The sequence below is a fragment of the Chanodichthys erythropterus genome, chromosome 1, assembly GCF_024489055.1.
Source record: "Chanodichthys erythropterus isolate Z2021 chromosome 1, ASM2448905v1, whole genome shotgun sequence".
Taxonomy (NCBI): domain Eukaryota; kingdom Metazoa; phylum Chordata; class Actinopteri; order Cypriniformes; family Xenocyprididae; genus Chanodichthys; species Chanodichthys erythropterus.
In genome coordinates, this window is record NC_090221.1 from 1,345,864 (window position 1) to 1,365,279 (window position 19,416).

The following is a 19,416-nucleotide window of genomic DNA, read 5'->3' on the forward strand; positions in this document are numbered from 1 at the left end:
AAAATGAAATTTCTGTCATTATTTACTCGCCCTCATGTCGTTCCAAACCCGTAAGACCTTCATTCATCTTCAGAACACAAATTAAGATATTTTTGATAAAATCCGATGGCCTGCATTGACAGCAATAACACTCCCTTTTTTCAATGCCCAGAAAGCTACTAAAAACATATTTAAAACAGTCATGTGACTACAGTGGTTCAACTATAATATTATAAAGCGACAAGAATATTTTTGTGCACCAAAAGAAACAAAACAGCGACTTTATTCAACAATATCTAGAGATGGGCGACTTCAAAACGCTGCTTCATGAAGCTTTATGAATATTTTGTTTCGAATCAGTGGTTAGTTTCAAAACACTTATGATGTAACAAAGCCTCGTTTACTGAAATCACATGACTCTGAACCACTGATTCGAAAGGTTTTGTTTGTAATGAACTGAGAGTAGCCTACTGATTTCAAAGTAGATTTATTCAGCCAACCAAAGTTAAGAATAGAAGCCACTTTTCCATGTCCATACAGTCAGTGTCACGTTTCCTCCTCCTCCGCCGCTGTAGTGTGATTAGTCTCATCCCGAGCGGACGGGTCCGGAGACACAGGAATCCGCTGTATGAAGATCACGGACATCCTCTTCAAAAACTGCATTCATCAAGTTGATGGCATAGCCTGTGAACAAGTATCTGAACATTTATTCTTTGCACATTTGTAAGTGTTGTTTAAAATCATTATTTTTTGGAAAAGCTTACAGAATGTTGGCTGTGTTTTTACTCGTCTGACCGCACGTCCTCTCTTTTTGGCCTTTGGAAAGAGGAGCTTGTGCAAAAGTTTCGCTCTAGATGTCCTTTGTGGGCGGACAGCGTTCTCATTAAAGTGCATCGCTGCGAGGTACAACCTAACGCATAAACAACACCAAAATGTTCATTGTGTGCGATACAGTAAATGTGTTTAACACTAAAATGATGAAAATATTACCATAATATTATACATAATACCTCTAGACATGTGTCATGTACTGACCCGTGTTCAAGACGTACCTGCATAGCATCCCGGTGAAGGGGAAGACAACATTTCTGGGTGCAAATTGCAAGAGGACTTTGTGAAATGACTCCACAGGTGATGTCTGGTCACATGGGCTCAGCTTCTTCACGTCTGAAAGCACTCTCTTGTTCATCAGGACCTTATGTAGCCTATTCAGTGCTGTCGAACCTTGGGGGAAATCAATAATGTTATTGATGCACAATGTAGGATTTACGTAACATGCTCCATTAATGCTGATAATGAGGCACACCTGGTTGAAACCACTTGCTACGGTCCTTTGACACCCTTTGCTCATGCGGACACCTAGGGAACACCGGGTCAGGATGTGTGTGAATGTCCTGAATGTGGTTGATGATAGAGGTCCACTTGGCTACCTTCTCTGGTCCTGAATCCGAGCTGGTGGCAGACCAGTACAGGTGGTTGGTGATGCTCTTACGCCACTTCCTCAGCAAACTACACTCCTTCTCTCTGGAAATGTTCTCCAGCTTCTTTGACAGTCCTGATGAAGAAAATTTACAGTTTAAGCTTCTTCAGAAGTATGCATATTTGAAATGTAACAGATGCAAGCATTACCTTTCACCAAGCGCCAGACGTCATAACAGTGGTTGATTTTACGATGCTTTAGGAACTGTCGTATCTGGGGGTGACGGTCAGTGACGACACAGTCCAGCTTCACACCGCTTTCCTCCAGGAGATCCACGCTTCTTCTAAGGCCCTCCTTCTCCATGTGGACTCTTCCCCTGACCTCGCTGCTCTGTGTAGAAACACACAATCATAAAAAGCATGTGTAATATCTCCACAAATTACATATTTATTATGAAGCGTGTATGAAAAACAGAAGTTATGCATGCTGTATTTTCACTCTGAAATGTGCAGATGTTACAAACTGATACTACAGATAAAGGCCCACATGACATTTAAAAAAGTAGCATACTTGCAGTTTTTACGTAGTGTGTGTGACAAGAGTGAGTTATCCATGAAGTCCAAATACCTGCACCAGCTGTATGTCTATAATGTTGTTGTTCTGCAAGTTCATCATGGTGTAGCTCCCATATTTTGCAGAATGTCCTGCATTTAAAAAAAGGAAAAAAGATACTAATCATTTTGAAATACAGCAGAGTTATTTATAAGACAGAAGACATTTATAAGACATCATCTGCATATTTACATGGTCTTGTTCAATCATAGTTGTTTAACCCCTTAGGCCGGCAGGACACCACCTCTCGTGAAAAACAATAAAACTAAATTTAATAATTTAGGAAATATTTTTTTTTGTACTATGTACTCCAATGTGTCAAAAGCATCATACAGCTCAGATTATCATGCGTTTCATGTCATTTGAGTAGAATACAACAAGCATAATTGTTTTGGGCTTTGACTAGCGAGTTTTTGTACATGAAGCCCCGCAAGACCTATATGCAAATAATAAACCGATGCAGCATTTATGTCACGCTTCGGCTTGTAACTTCAAGAAACATGCTTAGATTGTGAAAATTGGACATCATTATTTACAGCAGATTAAAAGGAGTCCAAAATCAGCATAATTCAACACACAGATGCTAACTAAAACTAAAATGTAGCTTTCACGTGGCATTTCCGCTTATAACTTCATGAAACGTGCATAGATTGTAGAAAATGGCACATTATTATTACGGTGGATGATCCAGACTGAAATGAATCTCATGTGTCGGTCACGAGTTACTCCACATGAAATAATGATATTAAAAATGCCCATCAGAGGGCGCCAATGATAAACAAAAGGCGACATTGGTTCCAAATGCTGTAACTTTTGAATTCTTTACGCAATCACCACAAAATTTGATCCAGAAACAGCTCACATATAGAGGAACATCACCAAAAAGAATTTTCCTTCTAGTTATTGCATGTCAAATATGAAATATATGTAAAATTTACTTTTAAATTAAATTAATTTTTTTAATTCATTTAAAAATTTACAAATTTTTCTTTCAAATACCAACCTTTTGACTCTCCTTGCTAGAGATTTGAAGTTATGAGTCATTATTTTTGTGCATGTCACTCAGAAAACAAAAAATGTTCCAAATGCTGTAACTTTTGATTTCATGCGATCACCACAAAATTTGATCCAGATACAGCTCACATATAGTGTTACATCACCAAAAAATGATCTCACTACTTTATTTTCTTCATGAGATATTACATTTTAAATTAGAAGTATATGTACATTTTCCCCTTTTTTTTGCTGTTTATTTGCAGTTTCTCAGCATGAGAATATCCATTTTTTTTAAAGTTTCCGTTCAAAATGATCCTCACTATAGTTTTGGAGTTACAAGTCTTTACTTTTCTGTGTGTCACTCCGAGCTTAAAGGGTTAAATAGACAGAGAAACTGAAATAAACCCTGCACCTGACGAGTCTGCTCGCATGTCACCACCAAGAATGACGTTGTTGTTCTGGCTCAGGTAGTGCAGTTGCAAACTTTGCTCCTCTTTCCACTTGTGGATGATAGCAGGTTCAAGGTATGTCCTGGCATGCCTTCTAAAAGCGTCGTATGTGTGCGTTTTCAAGTACATCGCCCTGAACACCTTTAAAAACAATTGTAAAATTATTAGTCCTGTCTAGCTTTGACTTATTTGGTGTGTACAAAGTATACGATACCTTCTGCATCTTCAGAAAGGAAGCTCCGCTGAAATAGATGGCAGCAGAGAGCTGAAGGTTGCCCACAGGGGTGCTGCCGACCACAGGCTGACTCCTCCACTGCCTGAAGAACTCACAGTGAGGACACATCTGGTCCACGGCTATGAAGGTCCCTCTTCTGTGTGGGCGGACATTACAAGCCCGGGTGCAAACAGGACAAGTCTCGAACAGGCTAAGGAGGCATTTTTCAAAAACGATGAACTTCTCATCCTTATGGACTGGCATTGATGTGACACTGAAAGAAACAACATTGTGCCTGTTAGTGAAAACCTGAACACAAAGTCACTGAATTGTTAGAGAAATATAACTTGTGATGATTCTGACCGTGCAGGATCGTATGAGGAAACATTGCCCATTTCCTCATCCTCCTCCAATTCAACACGGGCTCTTTTGGCTGGCCTTGAAGCATTCAGTGGTGTCGATGTAAATGGATGTTTTGTGGCCCATGACATTTCAGTAGATGTGGTGCCTACCGCCACACTTTGAGACGACACGGTCACCTGTACACCTAAATGTTAAAAAACAGAATTAGTAAGAGGAATGAAGTTAACCCATTCAAGATTTCAATAACTGGGCACATCTCTGTACATCAGCGCAGACGGCACAGGTGAAAAAAGTGCAGTAAAATACACTTTATTTTAGTACACTTCCATAATGTACACAATTCATCTGTCCTTATAATGCAGCACATGATCAGTAACATTACCTTTGTTTTCAAGGTGGGCAGGACCGTCTGTTTGGCAGCCTACATCATTTGTACGCAGGGGCAGTGATGTACTCTGAAATACAAGCGTGCAAAATAATCATACTTGTGTATAATCACTATCGTTTTAACTTAGGTGGTGGAGAAGGTCACATTAGCTATTAAGCGAGTGTATGGCAAGCCGTTCTGACTTTTATTCATTCTCAGGATATGAATTCTTGATAACAACAAATAAATTCTTGATATCTGTAATTGTATTTTCACTAGTGAAATGTCACCAAAATTCAATTATCAAGAATTGATTTCTTACTAGTTGAAATTCCAATTTCACATATCAGAAGTACAATTTTTACTTGAAAAATCATGATTTTTGATATCATTAATTACTTTGTTACTAGTGCAAATATATATTCTTGATATCAACAATTGAATTGCTACTAGTAACAATGTTAATTTTTTGATATCAATAATTTGATAGTCACTAGTGACAATGTTAGCTGGAGATATCATGAATGTGATTGTTGCTAGTAAGGAAGCCATTTTCGATATCTGAAATTATATTGTTATCAGAAATACATTTTCAGATTTCAAAAATTTACGGAGTCCCGGACATGACATGCAGGAAAAAAAATAAATAAAAAATAGACTAAATCGAGCACACGATTTAGTAATTCGTTTTCTCGGTTTACTAAAACGTGTGCACGATATATAAATCGAGGGAACTAAATAGTAAATCATGTGCTCGATTAAGTAAATCTAGGGAACTATAGTAAATCATGTGCTCAAATTAGTAAATCGAGGGAACGAATTAGTAAATCAAGTGCTCGAATTAGTAAATCGATCAAGAACTGACATTTCAACAAGTGGCAAATTAATTCTTGATTTCAAAAAATTCACATTTTTACTAGTAACAATGTAATTATTGATATAATTTTTTTTTCTTGTTTACTAGTAAGAATTGTATTTCTGATTTGTGACATTTGTGACTGATAGGTGACATTTCACTAGTGAAAATACAATTACAGATATCAAGAATTATAGTTTTTACTAGAGGAAATATAATTTCTGATATAAAGAAGTGAATCGAGAATGAATAAAAGTAAAAACGGCTTGCCATAGTGAGCTATCTGTAGTTAGCTCCTGAGGTATGTGTTGTTGGTGAAATATAGGCTCAATTATAATTTTATTCGACAAAAGGGATTGCCAAATGTATCTACAGTTGCATTTTGTAGATTTATATGACAAAACAGGCAGCAAATAAATAATATGTAAATAGCTTGTCATACTATTTAGTTTTCTACTTGGAGTTTGCTAGTTAGCTAAGGTTAACTGTATAGCATCTCGCGTTGGATCTAGACAACTGTCTTTAATGCTGTTAGCTCACTAACTTTCAATTTAATCAGAAATGGTTGGATAAAATCACTTACCGCATGCGGCAGGATAGTAGGAACTGCCCCCTTCTTCAGAGTCAAACGCCGAGCGAATCCTGCCTGGTATTGTCCCAGATTAGAGAAGCTGTCCGTGGTGAAATGAGCAGAGCAAACTAACAGCTTTGAATTAAAGTGTTGCGGAATCCGGTTATAGACGAACATCAGCCATGCTTGTTGACAGTTTTGCTCCGCGGGAAGGGTGTGTAAAGTGCTCACTTCCCCTGCACAGCCTGGAACATAACACTTATTCCCATGATCAGCCATTTATCCTCTTCTTTCTTCACAATACCTGCAGAACTTCCGATGATTCTGCGGCAGTTCCGCCTGGCGAGATCATGGGCTGCTGTATGCAAATACTGGGGGCGTGCATATTAATGACCCTGACTGTTATGTTGGGATTCGCCTGTTTTTTTTGTTGTTGTTTTTACAATGGTGTTTGAGGCTTATTTCCATGTATTCTTATGTATTCATGTATGCTTATTTCCAGAACTTTTTTAATTCAATTATGCCAAGGTAAATTTCCATTCTATAGCTTCTTGAAGGGAACCTATAATGCCCCTTTCACAAGACGTAATATCAGTCTCTAGTGTCTCCAGAATGTGTGTGAAGTTTCAGCTCCAAAAAACCCACAGATCATTTATTATAGCTTGTCAAATTTGCCCCTTTTGGGTGTGAGCAAAAACATGCCGTTTTTGTGTGTCCCTTTAAATGCAAATGAGCTGCTGCTCCCGCCCCCTTTCCAGAAGAGGGAGGAGCTTTAACAGCTCAACAACAACAAAGCTGGAGAATCTCACGCAGCCAAAATTAGGATTATCAGCAACAGAATAGTAAATCGAGGGAATGAATTAGTAAATCGTGCCTTCGAATTAATAAACTGAGGGAACTAATTAGTAAATCGTGCCCTCAAATGAATAAACTGAGGGAACTAATTAGTAAATCATGCCCTCGAATTAATAAACTGAGGGAACTAATTAGTAAATCATGCCCTCGAATTAATAAACTGAGGGAACTAATTAGTAAATCGTGCCCTCGAATTAATAAACTGAGGGAACTAATTAGTAAATCGTGCCCTCGAATTAATAAACTGAGGGAACTAATTAGTAAATCGTGCCCTTGAATTAATAAATTGAGGGAACGAAATAGTAAATTGCACCAAAAAAAACTAAATAATGACTTATATAGTTATGGCCGATTTCAAAACACTGCTTCAGGAAGCTTAGGAGCGTTATGAATCTTTTGTGTCGAATTATGATTTGGATCGCGTGTCAAACCGCCAAACTGCTGAAATCATGTGACTTTGGCGCTCTGAACCGCTGATTCGACACACTGATTCATAACGCTCGGAAGCTTCCTGAAACAGTGTTTTGAAATCGGCCATCACTAAATAAGTCGTTTTTTTTTTTTTTTGGCGCACCAAAAATATTCTCGTGGCTTTATAATATTAATATTGAACTACTGTACTCACATGAACTGATTTAAAAATGTTTTTAGTACATTAATGGATCTTGAGAGAGGAAATGTCATTGCTGGCTATGCAGGCCTCACTGAGCCATTGGATTTCATCAACAATATCTTAATTTGTGTTCTGAAGATGATCGAAGGTCTTACGGGTGTGGAACGACATGAGGGTGAGTAATTAATGACAGACTTTTCATTTTTGGGTGAACTAACCCTTTAATCTTTTGTACAAATCCGGCATTGAATTGACCCCAGCCTGTCGTAAAATTAAGCTCTTGCTCGGCTCTTTTCAAACTTTTGCTGATCAGTTCTGAATCTCTGATGCAGTTCTTGCAAGTACCTTCAATGAACATGAAAATCATACCAAAACAACAGATAAAAACAATTTAAACTTTATTGGAATCTATGTCACATTTCTTGTTATTGTCCACAAAAGGATAAAAAAAAAAAATCATGGGACGCTAACAAAGTTCACCAGCCTACAATCAAAGCTTAAAACGTAGACAGGAAAAAACCCTCAAATCAGTCTTAAAGCAATAATTGAGAAAAGAGAAGAAGTTACTGCAGGTATCAGAGGAATTCATCACTACAATGATGGATATGACAGTGGATGTATATCTATGTATACACATGCACTATTACTGACAAGCGTATTCGCTGTGGGAAAATGATCACGTCTCCTGAACGTTTCTGGATTTCTATTACAGGCTGTAGAATTTCAGACTTCTGTCCATGCCAGTGGAAGCCAGGAACTGAGCATGTTCACCGAAAGCCACGCCGGTCACCAGACCAGAGTGATCTACAAGAGACATGGCAAAGAAACAAACAAACAACATCAGAACATTCTTGCCAAATAACAACATCTCAATTCACTTAACGTGACATCACTGAACGAAACTCGACTCACCAGAGAAGTTGAGCACCTCAGACCACTGCTTGCAGATATAAACTCTGATGTCCGATCCACCGACAGCCAGATATGTTCCACTCTGGTCGAAAACCAGAGACTTCACCTACAGGAGGAAGAAGGGAATATCAGTAATCATGGTAGACCGTGATGAAGAACACATGGCAGTGACATCTGAGGGTTATACCTCATAATTGTTGTCCAAAGTGATTGTCTTGAAGTTCTTCAGTTTCCTCAAATCCCACAGCTTCAGTGAACTGTCCTGAGCACCTACAGGTCAAACAAAACAGGTAGAAACACAATTAACATTTCATAAAATTATCAATTTGACTGCTTTAACACTAAAAATGTAAGTTGCTGCAATCGGGAACATTAAACGCTGTCACGTTCGGATGCTGGTAAACCAAAATCATAAACCAAATCATTCTGACAGACTTTGACTCAGGCGTTTCAGAACCACCAAACCAACATTTGAAATGCTGGTTAGACCAGTTATCCAATCACAGCGTCTGTTGAGGTAAAGTCACATGACTTTTGTTGTGCATGGAGTAATTTATTCGGTAAATGTATGTGCATGCCTTCTTTTCAGAAGTATCTGCCTCAGTTGAGCACATATGTTTTTTTATGCGTATTGAATGAAGTTCTGTAGAAATAAATGTGACTTGACTTGTGAAAACAGGCCATCATTCCCTCTCCCGCCCCAGTCAGGGTCACGTGACCTACCAGTGGCCAGATAGTATCCGTTCTCAGAGAAGGCGATGGCCGTCACAGGACCCGAATGGCCGGGGAAGTTGGCTACATTGGTCCGTTCCTTCAGATCCCAGATCTTAATCTGAGAATCCGCCGTTCCAGTGCCGAAGATCAGACCGTCAGGATGGAACTGAGCACAGGTCAGAGCTGAAAGGAAAGAGCCGGAAATGCATTCAATGTTTTATATGCATGTTGTGCATATTCATTTGCTCATTTCAACCAGAAGCCATTGTTGCCAAGAAGATTCAAATCTATCTAATGCAAGACGTAAAACAGAAAAAAAACTTAGTCAACTCAGTATTTAATAGTTAAATTAAATAGGCTAATTTAGGGGCTGTTTACATGACAGCATTTTCAATTAAACATGTAAAATGTAAGTGTTTTGGCCATTTATTTACATGACGACGGCATTTTGGGTGCCTGAAAACGCAAACTTTTGAAAATGGGTTTCAAAGTATCTATGAAAACGATGATGTCATGCACATGCGCATTACATGTTCAATCTATAGTGTTTCATCGCCATCTAATGACCTTCCAGCAGAATACAGCGTTTTTGCAGATTCGTGTGAATTGGGATCGTTTTATTGTCTGTACACACATTGTTGTAGTGTAAATGTACCCTAAATCAAAGGTTATTAGCACTTTTGGAAATTTCATTATAACTTTTGACCACAAGGTGGTGCTTTGAGTACTGTCAGGGCATGGAGAAAAAGACAGTTTTGTAATGAGATTTGTAAAATATAGCTTTTTACAACAAAATTCAAATGGCTGATATTGGAAAATTGGGTATCGCTCGACTCGGCATGCACAGAATCTAAAGAGACCAGTTTTATGATTTTTAGGCAAATGGTTCAGAAGTTATAAGCAAAAATAGCAATTTTTCATATCTCCAGACCACTAGGTGGCACTGCGCCAAAACTGTGCAGGTATCCTCAGGTCATGGTTATAACACAAACCAAGTTTGGTCAGAATACGCTAAAGCGTTACTAAGATAAAGCCTCGCGTTCAATTTGGCAGGCACTTCGTAGAATTCGTTCACGCATTATTCAAGAATGGTTTGACAAATTGACTTGAACTCCATAACTTTTTGTCTGCATGGTCAAAAAATGATCAGGGTCAATGTTCATGAAAATCAGAGCAACGGCCTAAGAGAAGTTTTTTTTTTCCCTGGAAAATTTTGTTTCTAGCCTTTACAGTTCAAAAGGTTTAGCATAAACATAAGTGCAAATTTAGACAGTTGGTGGCGCTAGAGGGATTGATTTAGAGACTCCAAATTTGCTATGCTGACAGTTCAGACTGTCCTCTATCTGTGTGCCAAATTTCACAACTTTCCCGCAAGGTGTTTTTTGTTTTGCCATAGACTTCCAGAGTGGAAGAAGAATAATCAGAACGCCAAAGATTACAATAAATGACTATAAGAGTCGCCTGAGGGGGTAATTTTCCCCATTTTCCAAAACAAAATTCAGGCCCTGCTGTCAATGAAACTACAAGTTAAATCACTCCATTTAAATTAAGCTAGTTCTGAATGAGTTTTCAGTTCCCAAGCTTAAAAATGTGGTGAATATTTTTATTACCAACTTAACATTGGATATATCTGACACACTTCCCAGCCCTATCTGACAGAGAGGAACACATACCACATCCAGCGGTCTCATCAGTGACTTTAGTCAGGACACGTCCAGTCTGGATATCAGAGAAGGCCCAATACTACAACACACACACATTTGAGAAGCATTACACTCTGACAGACACAGAAACAGCTTTTGTTCTTTTCAAAAACAACAACTCTATTCAGCGCATGTGTTGCATGTGAACTGTTCCTCAGCCATCAGCCCGTGTGTTTGTGTGTTACCTGGTCCTCAGATGAGCTCAGTAGATAGTCTCCGGTGGCGTGCAGAGAGAGGCCGGTAACACCCGCCTCGTGGGCCCTGATCACCTGCACGCAGTTGCCTCCAGTGACCGACCACACGCGGATAGTGCTGTCTGGAGACGCCGAGAACACCACCGACTGACAGAACATGTGAAGAGAGATGTGAGATCTGGAGACAAACTGCAAATGAGTGCATGTATGAAGAGCAAGAGCGATGGCCTACCTGAGCAGGGTGGTAGATGACAGACGAGACCTTTTTGGTGTGTCCTTTAAGGGTGGCGACAATCTGCTCCTCCCGACGGTCGAACACCACCACGTTCTTATCCGCACCACCTGGACAGAGTGCGTAAAAATGACTTTTTGAGAGCAACAGTGACATCAACATGCAGTAACACTGCTGACATCAAGTCATGCACCCTCTCCTTTATATCCGACCGCGAGTGCTACAGGAGACACACGTTCTCATCCGAGAACACTCGTGATCATGTGCAGGGGTTTTAAAATTAAGATCTGCACAAATAAAATGACCATCCAAAGCTTAAATTGACTAAAAAGCATGATTTCAACAACTTTAGAGTTCAAATGCAGGTTTTGAAAGAAAAAAACAAAAGTTACACAACTATAACCCACACATTTCAGCCTCTAACCATTCTTAAGAAAAGGGATGAGTCAATTATAGATGAATATATACATGTCTTATCCTAATAGTTTCGATTTTTAGAAAGCACATTAGGTTCTTTCCGATCCTCCGGGTGAATGTAAAAACAGTTTTGTGCTTCTGGAAATATAGCGGTTACCCCGGTAAACCCTGTATATAATGAAGCTGCGCTTTTTAGAAATGCCATGAGTTTGCAGGTATGATATAAACACCATAGCTATGCATTATCATAATTCATCAACAGTAGATCATAAGCAATCTCTTGGCATAAATGTGGTTTTCATTGATCTGTAGAAGCAGCACAATGTTTTTACTTCAAAATATGCAATGCTCAATTAAACCATATTTAATAATCAAATTAAGCCATATCACAATTCCGTTTTTTCTGTCCCCAAAAGAAGATTTAAGGATTAGTTCATCCAAAAATGAAACTTCAATGTGCATTGGAGATTTATACATTTTTAAATAAAGTGGTAAAGCGCAAAAAAGCACTCGCATCACTTCATAAATTTGAGGTTAAACCACTGGAGTCACATAAATTAATGATGATTTAACCATCTTTCAGGGGCTTGAAAGTGGTAGTTGCTTAGCTGCAAATGGAGGGACAGGAAGCTCTCGGGTTTCATCAAAAATATCTTAATTTGTGTCCCGAAGATGAACGAATGTCTTACGGGTTTGGAACGACATGAGAGTTTATTAATGACAAAATTATAATTTTTGGGTGAACTAACCCTTTAAGACTTTTCTTATACCATTTAAGATATATTAACAGCCTTAAATTTGATCAAATCGAACTTAAGGACCCATAGGGACCCTGGTGTGATGGTGTCGTAATCGTACCGGTGAGGACTTTGTTGGTGTCTGATGGGCAGAGATCCAGAGAGAGGATTCCTGGTACACTGGCACTGTGAAGACCCTATGAAGGGAGAAAAGAAAATGCTCCATTTGTGATATGAGCTCTGTTCCAAACACTACTACTACTGTAATTAAATTAAAGGTCATAGGCGACTAACTCGAAACAAAGCTTGATGTTAGCATGATATTGTAAAAAGCATAAACACACAGATGTGTTTTGGGAACACAACTCGGTATGGAGTACTCACAGCATGGGACGCCACCTGGCGGTACTTGCTGAGATCTTCTGCTCTGACCAGCTCCTCTGGCACGGTCTTTCCTCTCTGAATAACAAACACAAATAAGAGGTTAAGAACACGTATTAAGGTACATAAAATAACCACAGTGATACAAAAGCACAAACCGCACACCTTCTTTCTCTCGGTGGTTAGGACGGTGGCCTTGTCTTGAAGCTGTAAAGAGAGAAGAACAGTTTGAGTACCTCTGAACATGTGATAACACACAGCTGAATCACTGCTGAACGCTTGTGTTCTGACGCACCTTCTGTATGATCTCCGGAGTCATTCCAACCTGTTCACTGACCTCCATGGCCTCTCCGCCGGCACCCTAAGAGGCCGAAACAGGTCAAAGATATATAAACTAAAAACAGTATGTAATATTTACTTATCCTACACATGAAAGAGAAAAATAGTCGGAACTAAACTGCACATTTAAATATGGTCAATCCAGAAACTGTGATAAATGTGTTAGCTGCATGAAAAATATATATATTGACATCGTGTTTATACTTCGACTCTGACTACAGAAGCACATCTGATTGGCTACTGCGTTCACATATGGGGTTGCAAAGGGGCAGAAATTTTCTGGAAACTTTACCTAGGGAATTTTGGAAATATTCAAATTTGGAAACTTTGGAATTTATGGAAATTAATTGGAAATTTCAATAAAACATATCAAATACAAACATAAATGTAAACATTTTGTTGGGTCATGATAACATGAAATGACAGTTATTTCTTTTTTGCATCCAATTAATTCTAATTTAAATTTTTTTCTCTCGTTTAATTAATTTTGGGAGCGACGACTGAATGCATTTTTCGTCAAATGCCTGTATAGACAAAGTTCAGAGGCTGTCATACACTACCAGTCAAAAGTTTGGGATCGGTAAGATTTGTAATGTTTTTAAAAGAAGTTTCTTCTGCTCACCAAGACTGCATTTATTTAATTAAAAATACAGTAAAAATAAATGTAAATCATTTACAATTTAAAATGCAATTTATTCCTGTGATCAAAGCTGAATTTTCAGCATCATTACTCCAGTCTTCAGTGTCACATGATCGTTCAGAAATCATTCTGATATGATGATTTGCTGCTCAAGAAACATTTATTATTATTATCAATGTTGAAAACAGTTGTGTACTTTTTTTCAGGATTCTCTAATGAATAGAAAGATCAAAAGAAAAGCATTTATCTGAGATACAAAGCTTTTGTAACATTATACAATATCATTCAAAAGTTTGGGGTCAGTAATAATATTTATTTATTTTTTAAATTAAAGAAGTGAATACTTTTATTCGGCAAAGATGCATTAAATCGATCAAAAGTGACAGTAAAGACATTTATAATGTTACAAAAGATTAGATTTCAAATAAACGCCATTCTTTTGAACTTTCTATTCATCAAAGAATCCTGAAAAAAAATATTGTACACAATAAATGTTTCTTGAGCATCAAATCATCTGAAGGATCATGTGACACTGAAGACTGGAGTAATGATGCTGAAAATTCAGCTTTGATCACAGGAATAAATTACACTTTACTATATATTCACATAGAAAACAGCTGATTTAAATCATGATACAATATTACTGTTTTTACTGTATTTTTAATTAAATGTAGCCTTGGTGAGCAGATGAAACTTCTTTTAAAAACATTAAAAATCTTATCGATTCCAAACTTTTGTCCGGTAGTGTATATGTGAATCAACTTACTTTGTTGTGTATTTTCAATATAAAAAAAATAACTTTTATATTGACGAATTAATCGCATTTTGAAAAAAATAAAAAATAAAAATGTGTCATGGATTTACTGCATTTTGGGGGAAAATAATCAGTTTTTATAATAAATCCTTGAAAATCAAAATGTAGATTTGAATTTCTAATGTTTTTATAACCAAAACATGCTATGTGAAAGTTTGAAACAGAAAATAGTGTTTTTTTTGGTGGTAAAGAAAACACATTTTTACTCAAATTAATGAAAATGCATGAATAGCATTTTGGAACCAAACTCTTCAGATTTAACACTGGCCTAGTGGTTTTCGGATATTTTACTCAATAAAAATCTTGCATATTGCACCTTTAAAAGATAAAATCAGGATTTATACGTGAAATGATTTGAATTACTGACCACAGCTGCAGGCTGGGAAGCAGGAGCGGCCTGCGGAGCGACCAGTCCAGCCTGAGGTTTGAGCGTCGCCAAAGCTGCAAGCAGAATAACGGACAGGTCAGTGACGCACGACTGCAGCGAGGATCTCCTCCAGACAGCACAAACACGCTCTTACCCTCTCTGGCAGCCGTGACCTCTTTGGTGAGGCGAGCGATGACTCTGCAGGCGGCGTCGTGCTGGTAGAGAGCGTGAGACAGCTCCTGTCGAGTGGTCTGCAGCTGCTGCCTCAGAGTGAAGCTGTGCAGCATCACCGCGTCCTGGAAGACACAAACTCAGCGGTCAGACAGACGTCACGCACTTATTCCTCACGCACTCGGTCGGGTTGGAGAACTCACCCACTCGTCCTGCAGAGATTTGAGGATGGCAGGAATGCTGGTGGCGGAGGGAGCCTTCGGTCGGATGGGGTGAGACACTGAAAGCACAGAAATAATGCATGTTGAAATCACAGCCTGAGAAATCGGAGCGTCTCACGGATTCATCCGTGTCTGTACCCTTGATGTCGATGAGCTGCTCCTCGGACAGCGGCTGGCCGTTGATGGGGTCGGCTCCATTCTCCGCTATGTATTTCTCGATCAGACGCCTCTCGAACACTTGATTGGACACAGGAGACACGCAGGGATGCTCCGGCACCTCGTTTGAAACTGGAATGAGAAGATTTATATTCATCATTTCAATACACTGCAAAAACTGCTGTTCTTACTTAAGAGTTTTTGTGTTGTTCCTAGTCAAAATATATTAAAGTTCTGAAATCAAGAAGCATTTTCTTGACAAATAAAAATTATTTTTCTTGTTTTCAGGAAAAATAAGTCTTATATCTCATTTTTGGTTTTAAATAAGATTATTTTGCTTGTTTTAAGGATAAAACCTCACTTAATTTTGACTTATTTTCCCTAAAAACAAGTAGTAAGTAAAAATTATTTTCTTGTTTTTAAGAAAAATAAGTCAAAATTAAGTGAGTTTTCCCTTAAAACAAGCAAAATAATCTTATTTCAAACTGAAAACAAGATTATATATCTTATTTTTGGTTTGAAATAGGATTATTAAGATATAGAATCATGTTTTCAGGAAAAATAAGTCAAAATTAAGTGAGTTTTTCCCTTAAAACAAGCAAATTAATCTGCCAATGGGGTAAGCAAAATAATCTTATTTCAAACCAAAAGTAAGATATATGATCTTGTTTTTAGTTTGGATTAAGATTATTTTGCTTGTTTCAAGGGAAAAACTCACTCATTTTTCCTCAAAAAAAGGAAAATAATGGTTACTTGTCAAGAAAATGCTTCTTGAACTGAGAATTTTAAGATATTTTGACTAGAAACAAGACAAAACTCTAAGTAAGGACAGCATTTTTTTGCAGTGAAACACTTTATTTTAGTGTCCTGTAATAATACAGAATAATATTATGCATCATAATATAAAGGAACTAACCCTAATATGATTCAATCAGCACTTAAATGTATAATAATTAAATAACTCAATGTTTGTGTATTATTATATGTTTAAAATCAATTGGACTTCACAAAACTTGATCTTCATGTTTATTTCCCCTATTATCATCATCATAACTATAGAGTTTCCCTCAGAGAGCTTAATATTTCTTCTAGTTTAATGAAATGCAGTAATTAAAGCGCACACAAAGTTTCTGCTCGTATCGCAACAATGGCTAGCACACACTGCTAATCTCTCATGCTAACAGAATCAATCCTCACTTACTCGCACAAACCAGAGACATGTCGCCCGAACACACGCGATCCGCTTCTCAGATAGAGCCGGAGTCAGATCACTTCATCCACTGATTTTAAACCCACACAGAGTTCGTGATATTTTAATCAGTGAAGCTGCTGCATGTCCTCATCAGAACACGTTGAGACGCCGTGCCGCTCAAACACCGGTGCATGACGGGATACTGCTCCTCCAGAGCGGAAGATCAAACCGAAGGTGTTTCCTCAGGAGATTAATAAAATAGATTTGTACGCAAAAAAGAATTATATTTTAATAAAGATATTAATCTCTAGTATTGGTAATGTAAAATCTTTTCGATAATCACAAACGACTCGATTGTTTTGTGTTGAGAAAGCGCTGAGGAATGTAACAGGCACCACGTGACATAACGGCTTCTTTGCTTTAATGAAAAACAACAAAGTATAAAACTGTGCCTATATTTTTGCAAACTGTGTTTTAATAGATTTTAAGTAAATATTCGATTTCACTCTGCTATTTATCCACATCTCCATATGAATCAGTGTGAGTGAACTGTCCGAGTGATTCAGACTGAATCGCGAACCGATTTCAAAGATTCATTTAGTCACGAATCAGGGATCAGTGTTGCCAAGTCCGCGGTTTTCCCGTTCTTTAGAGCTTCCGCAATAATATAAGCCAGCTCTAAAGCTTCCGGTGATGTCATGTGCTGGTGTGTTGAGCGTCAGTAGTGAAATACTTAGTTTATAATCAGAATATAGTCACTTAAATAGTCAGACATAGCATTAATTTAGTTATTAAAATGTAAGACGGCATAAAAAATAAATAACGTTCCTCAGTGTTCTCCTCGGCTAAATTCAATTAGACCATCAGTTTTTACACTTTCATGTGAAAAAAAGCTTCAGAAATTAAATATTTATTGTGCACTTTAGTTAGATTAATTGAATAAAGTGTGCTGAAATCATTGATGTTGCGCTGCATTGACTGACAGCTGCTGTGATTATAAAGAGAGAGCGGCGCTCGCTTTCTGTCATTCATTCACAAGAAAAGTTATTGTTTTCATGAGTATTTCATACTTCACATTGGCAAAATGTATTTTTAAACCTAGTTTTTTTATAATGTTTAATATTTAGTCAAAAACGAAGTGAAAAACAATTAGAGGAAATGGCTGATATATGCGCAAATAAATGCTACTTTGTCGCCACCTGCTGGTTAAAGTGGTAATTATTGTCTTTTTTATTTTTAAAAAAGTGTTTTCTATCAAAAGTTGAATTTCCTTTCGAAACGTTCGGTTTTACAATGGAGACAATCTCAGAAGGATGAACAAATAATGTTTGTGGTCATCGCATTAAAAATAATATTTGAAGTGCTGGAAAAATGTTGTGTGTGTGTGTCTAATTACAGATTCTTATTCAAACATTCACATTAGCTTTGTTTTTATTGCAATCAATAAAACTGGTTTATTTGAAAATTAGGTAAATGTGATAATCATTAAAATATAAATACAACATTAAAAAGTCAACCATTGATGGTTTTGTGTCGATGTACAGCAACTACAGAATGAACAGCTAACAGTTCACCGGAAACGCCCGAGCTGGCTTAACTACAACCAGGAAGTAACCGTGCGTATAGTCAATTTGTTGAAGCGGGTTGAATCGACCCAAAATAATGTGATATTTAGCCCCTGGAATGCAAATTTTTCCAGGGGAGCCCTGCCAAAACGCATATTTTGTCCCGCAGAAAGCGATTTTTACCATGGGACCCCTGAAATGCGATTGGGCCATTTTTGAGAAGCAATTGGGTGGGTTTTGTTGTGAAAACCTGGCAACCCTGTCAGGGATTAGTATTTCTGATTCTAAGCAGAATTATACTGAGGAATCACGTAAGTATTTTATATCTTTAACATATCATAAGGTTTTAACAGTATCATAAAAGCTTTTAACACGTGTAGGACCGATTTCTGTCAAAGAATAATATAATATTTCTGAAATGTAAACAGTTCAGGGGTCAAAATGTCATTGAAATCTCACATTATTTTTGAATTAAAAAACGGGGACAATACATTTAAGATATTGTTTTTTTAATTGTTGTGGGTTTCATATACTTCTATTATAATTAATAATTATGATGTTTAAACTGACTTTTGTATAAATTGGTTAAAATGACACACATAAATTTATCAAAAATTACACTATGAAAAATAGTAAATGGTAACCTTCGCCAACATACACTGCATACAATTGCAATTTTTCATTTTATTTCATGTTTGTGCTTTTGGAAATTTGGGTTTTTTTTATGGATTATTATCCCTAATTCATTAGTCTTATTATTTTGCATTGTTGACACAAAGTGTGTGCTTTCTGCAAATCTAATTGTTGAAATTGTAATTGTTTTATTTTATTTTTTAATATATATATATATATATATATATATATATATATATATATATATATATATATATATATATATATATATATATATATATATATTAGTGTGTACCTTCACCTGCGTTTTATTTAACTCAACTATTGTTTAAAAATGACTATTTCTGGCTTAAAATGAACCCAAAATAGGTCACATAATTACCATAATAATCAAAATATGAACATTTATTAATAAGCAATTTATTAATATTGTTTAATCATTATTAAACTTATTAATAAATGTTAATTTATTAAACATTAATAAATGATAATTTCCAACATATTTTGGGTTAATTTTAATCGAGCAATACAGTCATTTTTAATCAATAGTTGAGTTAAATAATTTTAACATTTAACCCAACTGCTGGGTTAAAACAACCCAATTGCTGGGTTTGTCCATTTTCAACCCGACTTGGGTTGTTTTTAACCCCGCGTTTTAGTTATGTGTTGTTACGGCAGAATAAATGATAATAATAACAAAATAAATAAATAAAATGGAAGTCAAAAGAAGAAA

The 19,416-nt window shown here is 37.0% G+C and overlaps 2 protein-coding genes across 2 annotated transcripts; both read right to left on the bottom strand.

Moving 5' to 3' along the window:
• Window positions 1-455: 455 nt before the first annotated feature.
• LOC137037770 (uncharacterized) lies at window positions 456-6,137 on the bottom strand. The gene is made up of 11 exons (XM_067412079.1): window positions 5,840-6,137; window positions 4,416-4,488; window positions 4,034-4,217; window positions 3,671-3,944; window positions 3,420-3,597; window positions 2,027-2,103; window positions 1,609-1,789; window positions 1,286-1,534; window positions 1,032-1,203; window positions 744-889; window positions 456-663 (listed from the first exon to the last, which is right to left on the bottom strand). Exons 1-11 carry the CDS (start codon window positions 6,104-6,106, stop codon window positions 566-568), a joined length of 1,899 nt encoding a protein of 632 aa, XP_067268180.1. The 5' UTR covers window positions 6,107-6,137; the 3' UTR covers window positions 456-565.
• A 1,538-nt stretch (window positions 6,138-7,675) lies between these two features.
• prpf19 (pre-mRNA processing factor 19) lies at window positions 7,676-16,684 on the bottom strand. The gene is made up of 16 exons (XM_067412205.1): window positions 16,495-16,684; window positions 15,276-15,425; window positions 15,120-15,196; window positions 14,900-15,041; window positions 14,746-14,819; window positions 12,881-12,946; window positions 12,751-12,792; window positions 12,589-12,663; window positions 12,326-12,401; window positions 11,051-11,160; window positions 10,810-10,965; window positions 10,595-10,664; window positions 8,931-9,104; window positions 8,395-8,477; window positions 8,208-8,313; window positions 7,676-8,099 (listed from the first exon to the last, which is right to left on the bottom strand). The coding sequence occupies exons 1-16, from the start codon at window positions 16,511-16,513 to the stop codon at window positions 8,002-8,004; spliced, it is 1,518 nt and encodes a 505-aa protein (XP_067268306.1). The 5' UTR covers window positions 16,514-16,684; the 3' UTR covers window positions 7,676-8,001.
• Window positions 16,685-19,416: the final 2,732 nt, after the last annotated feature.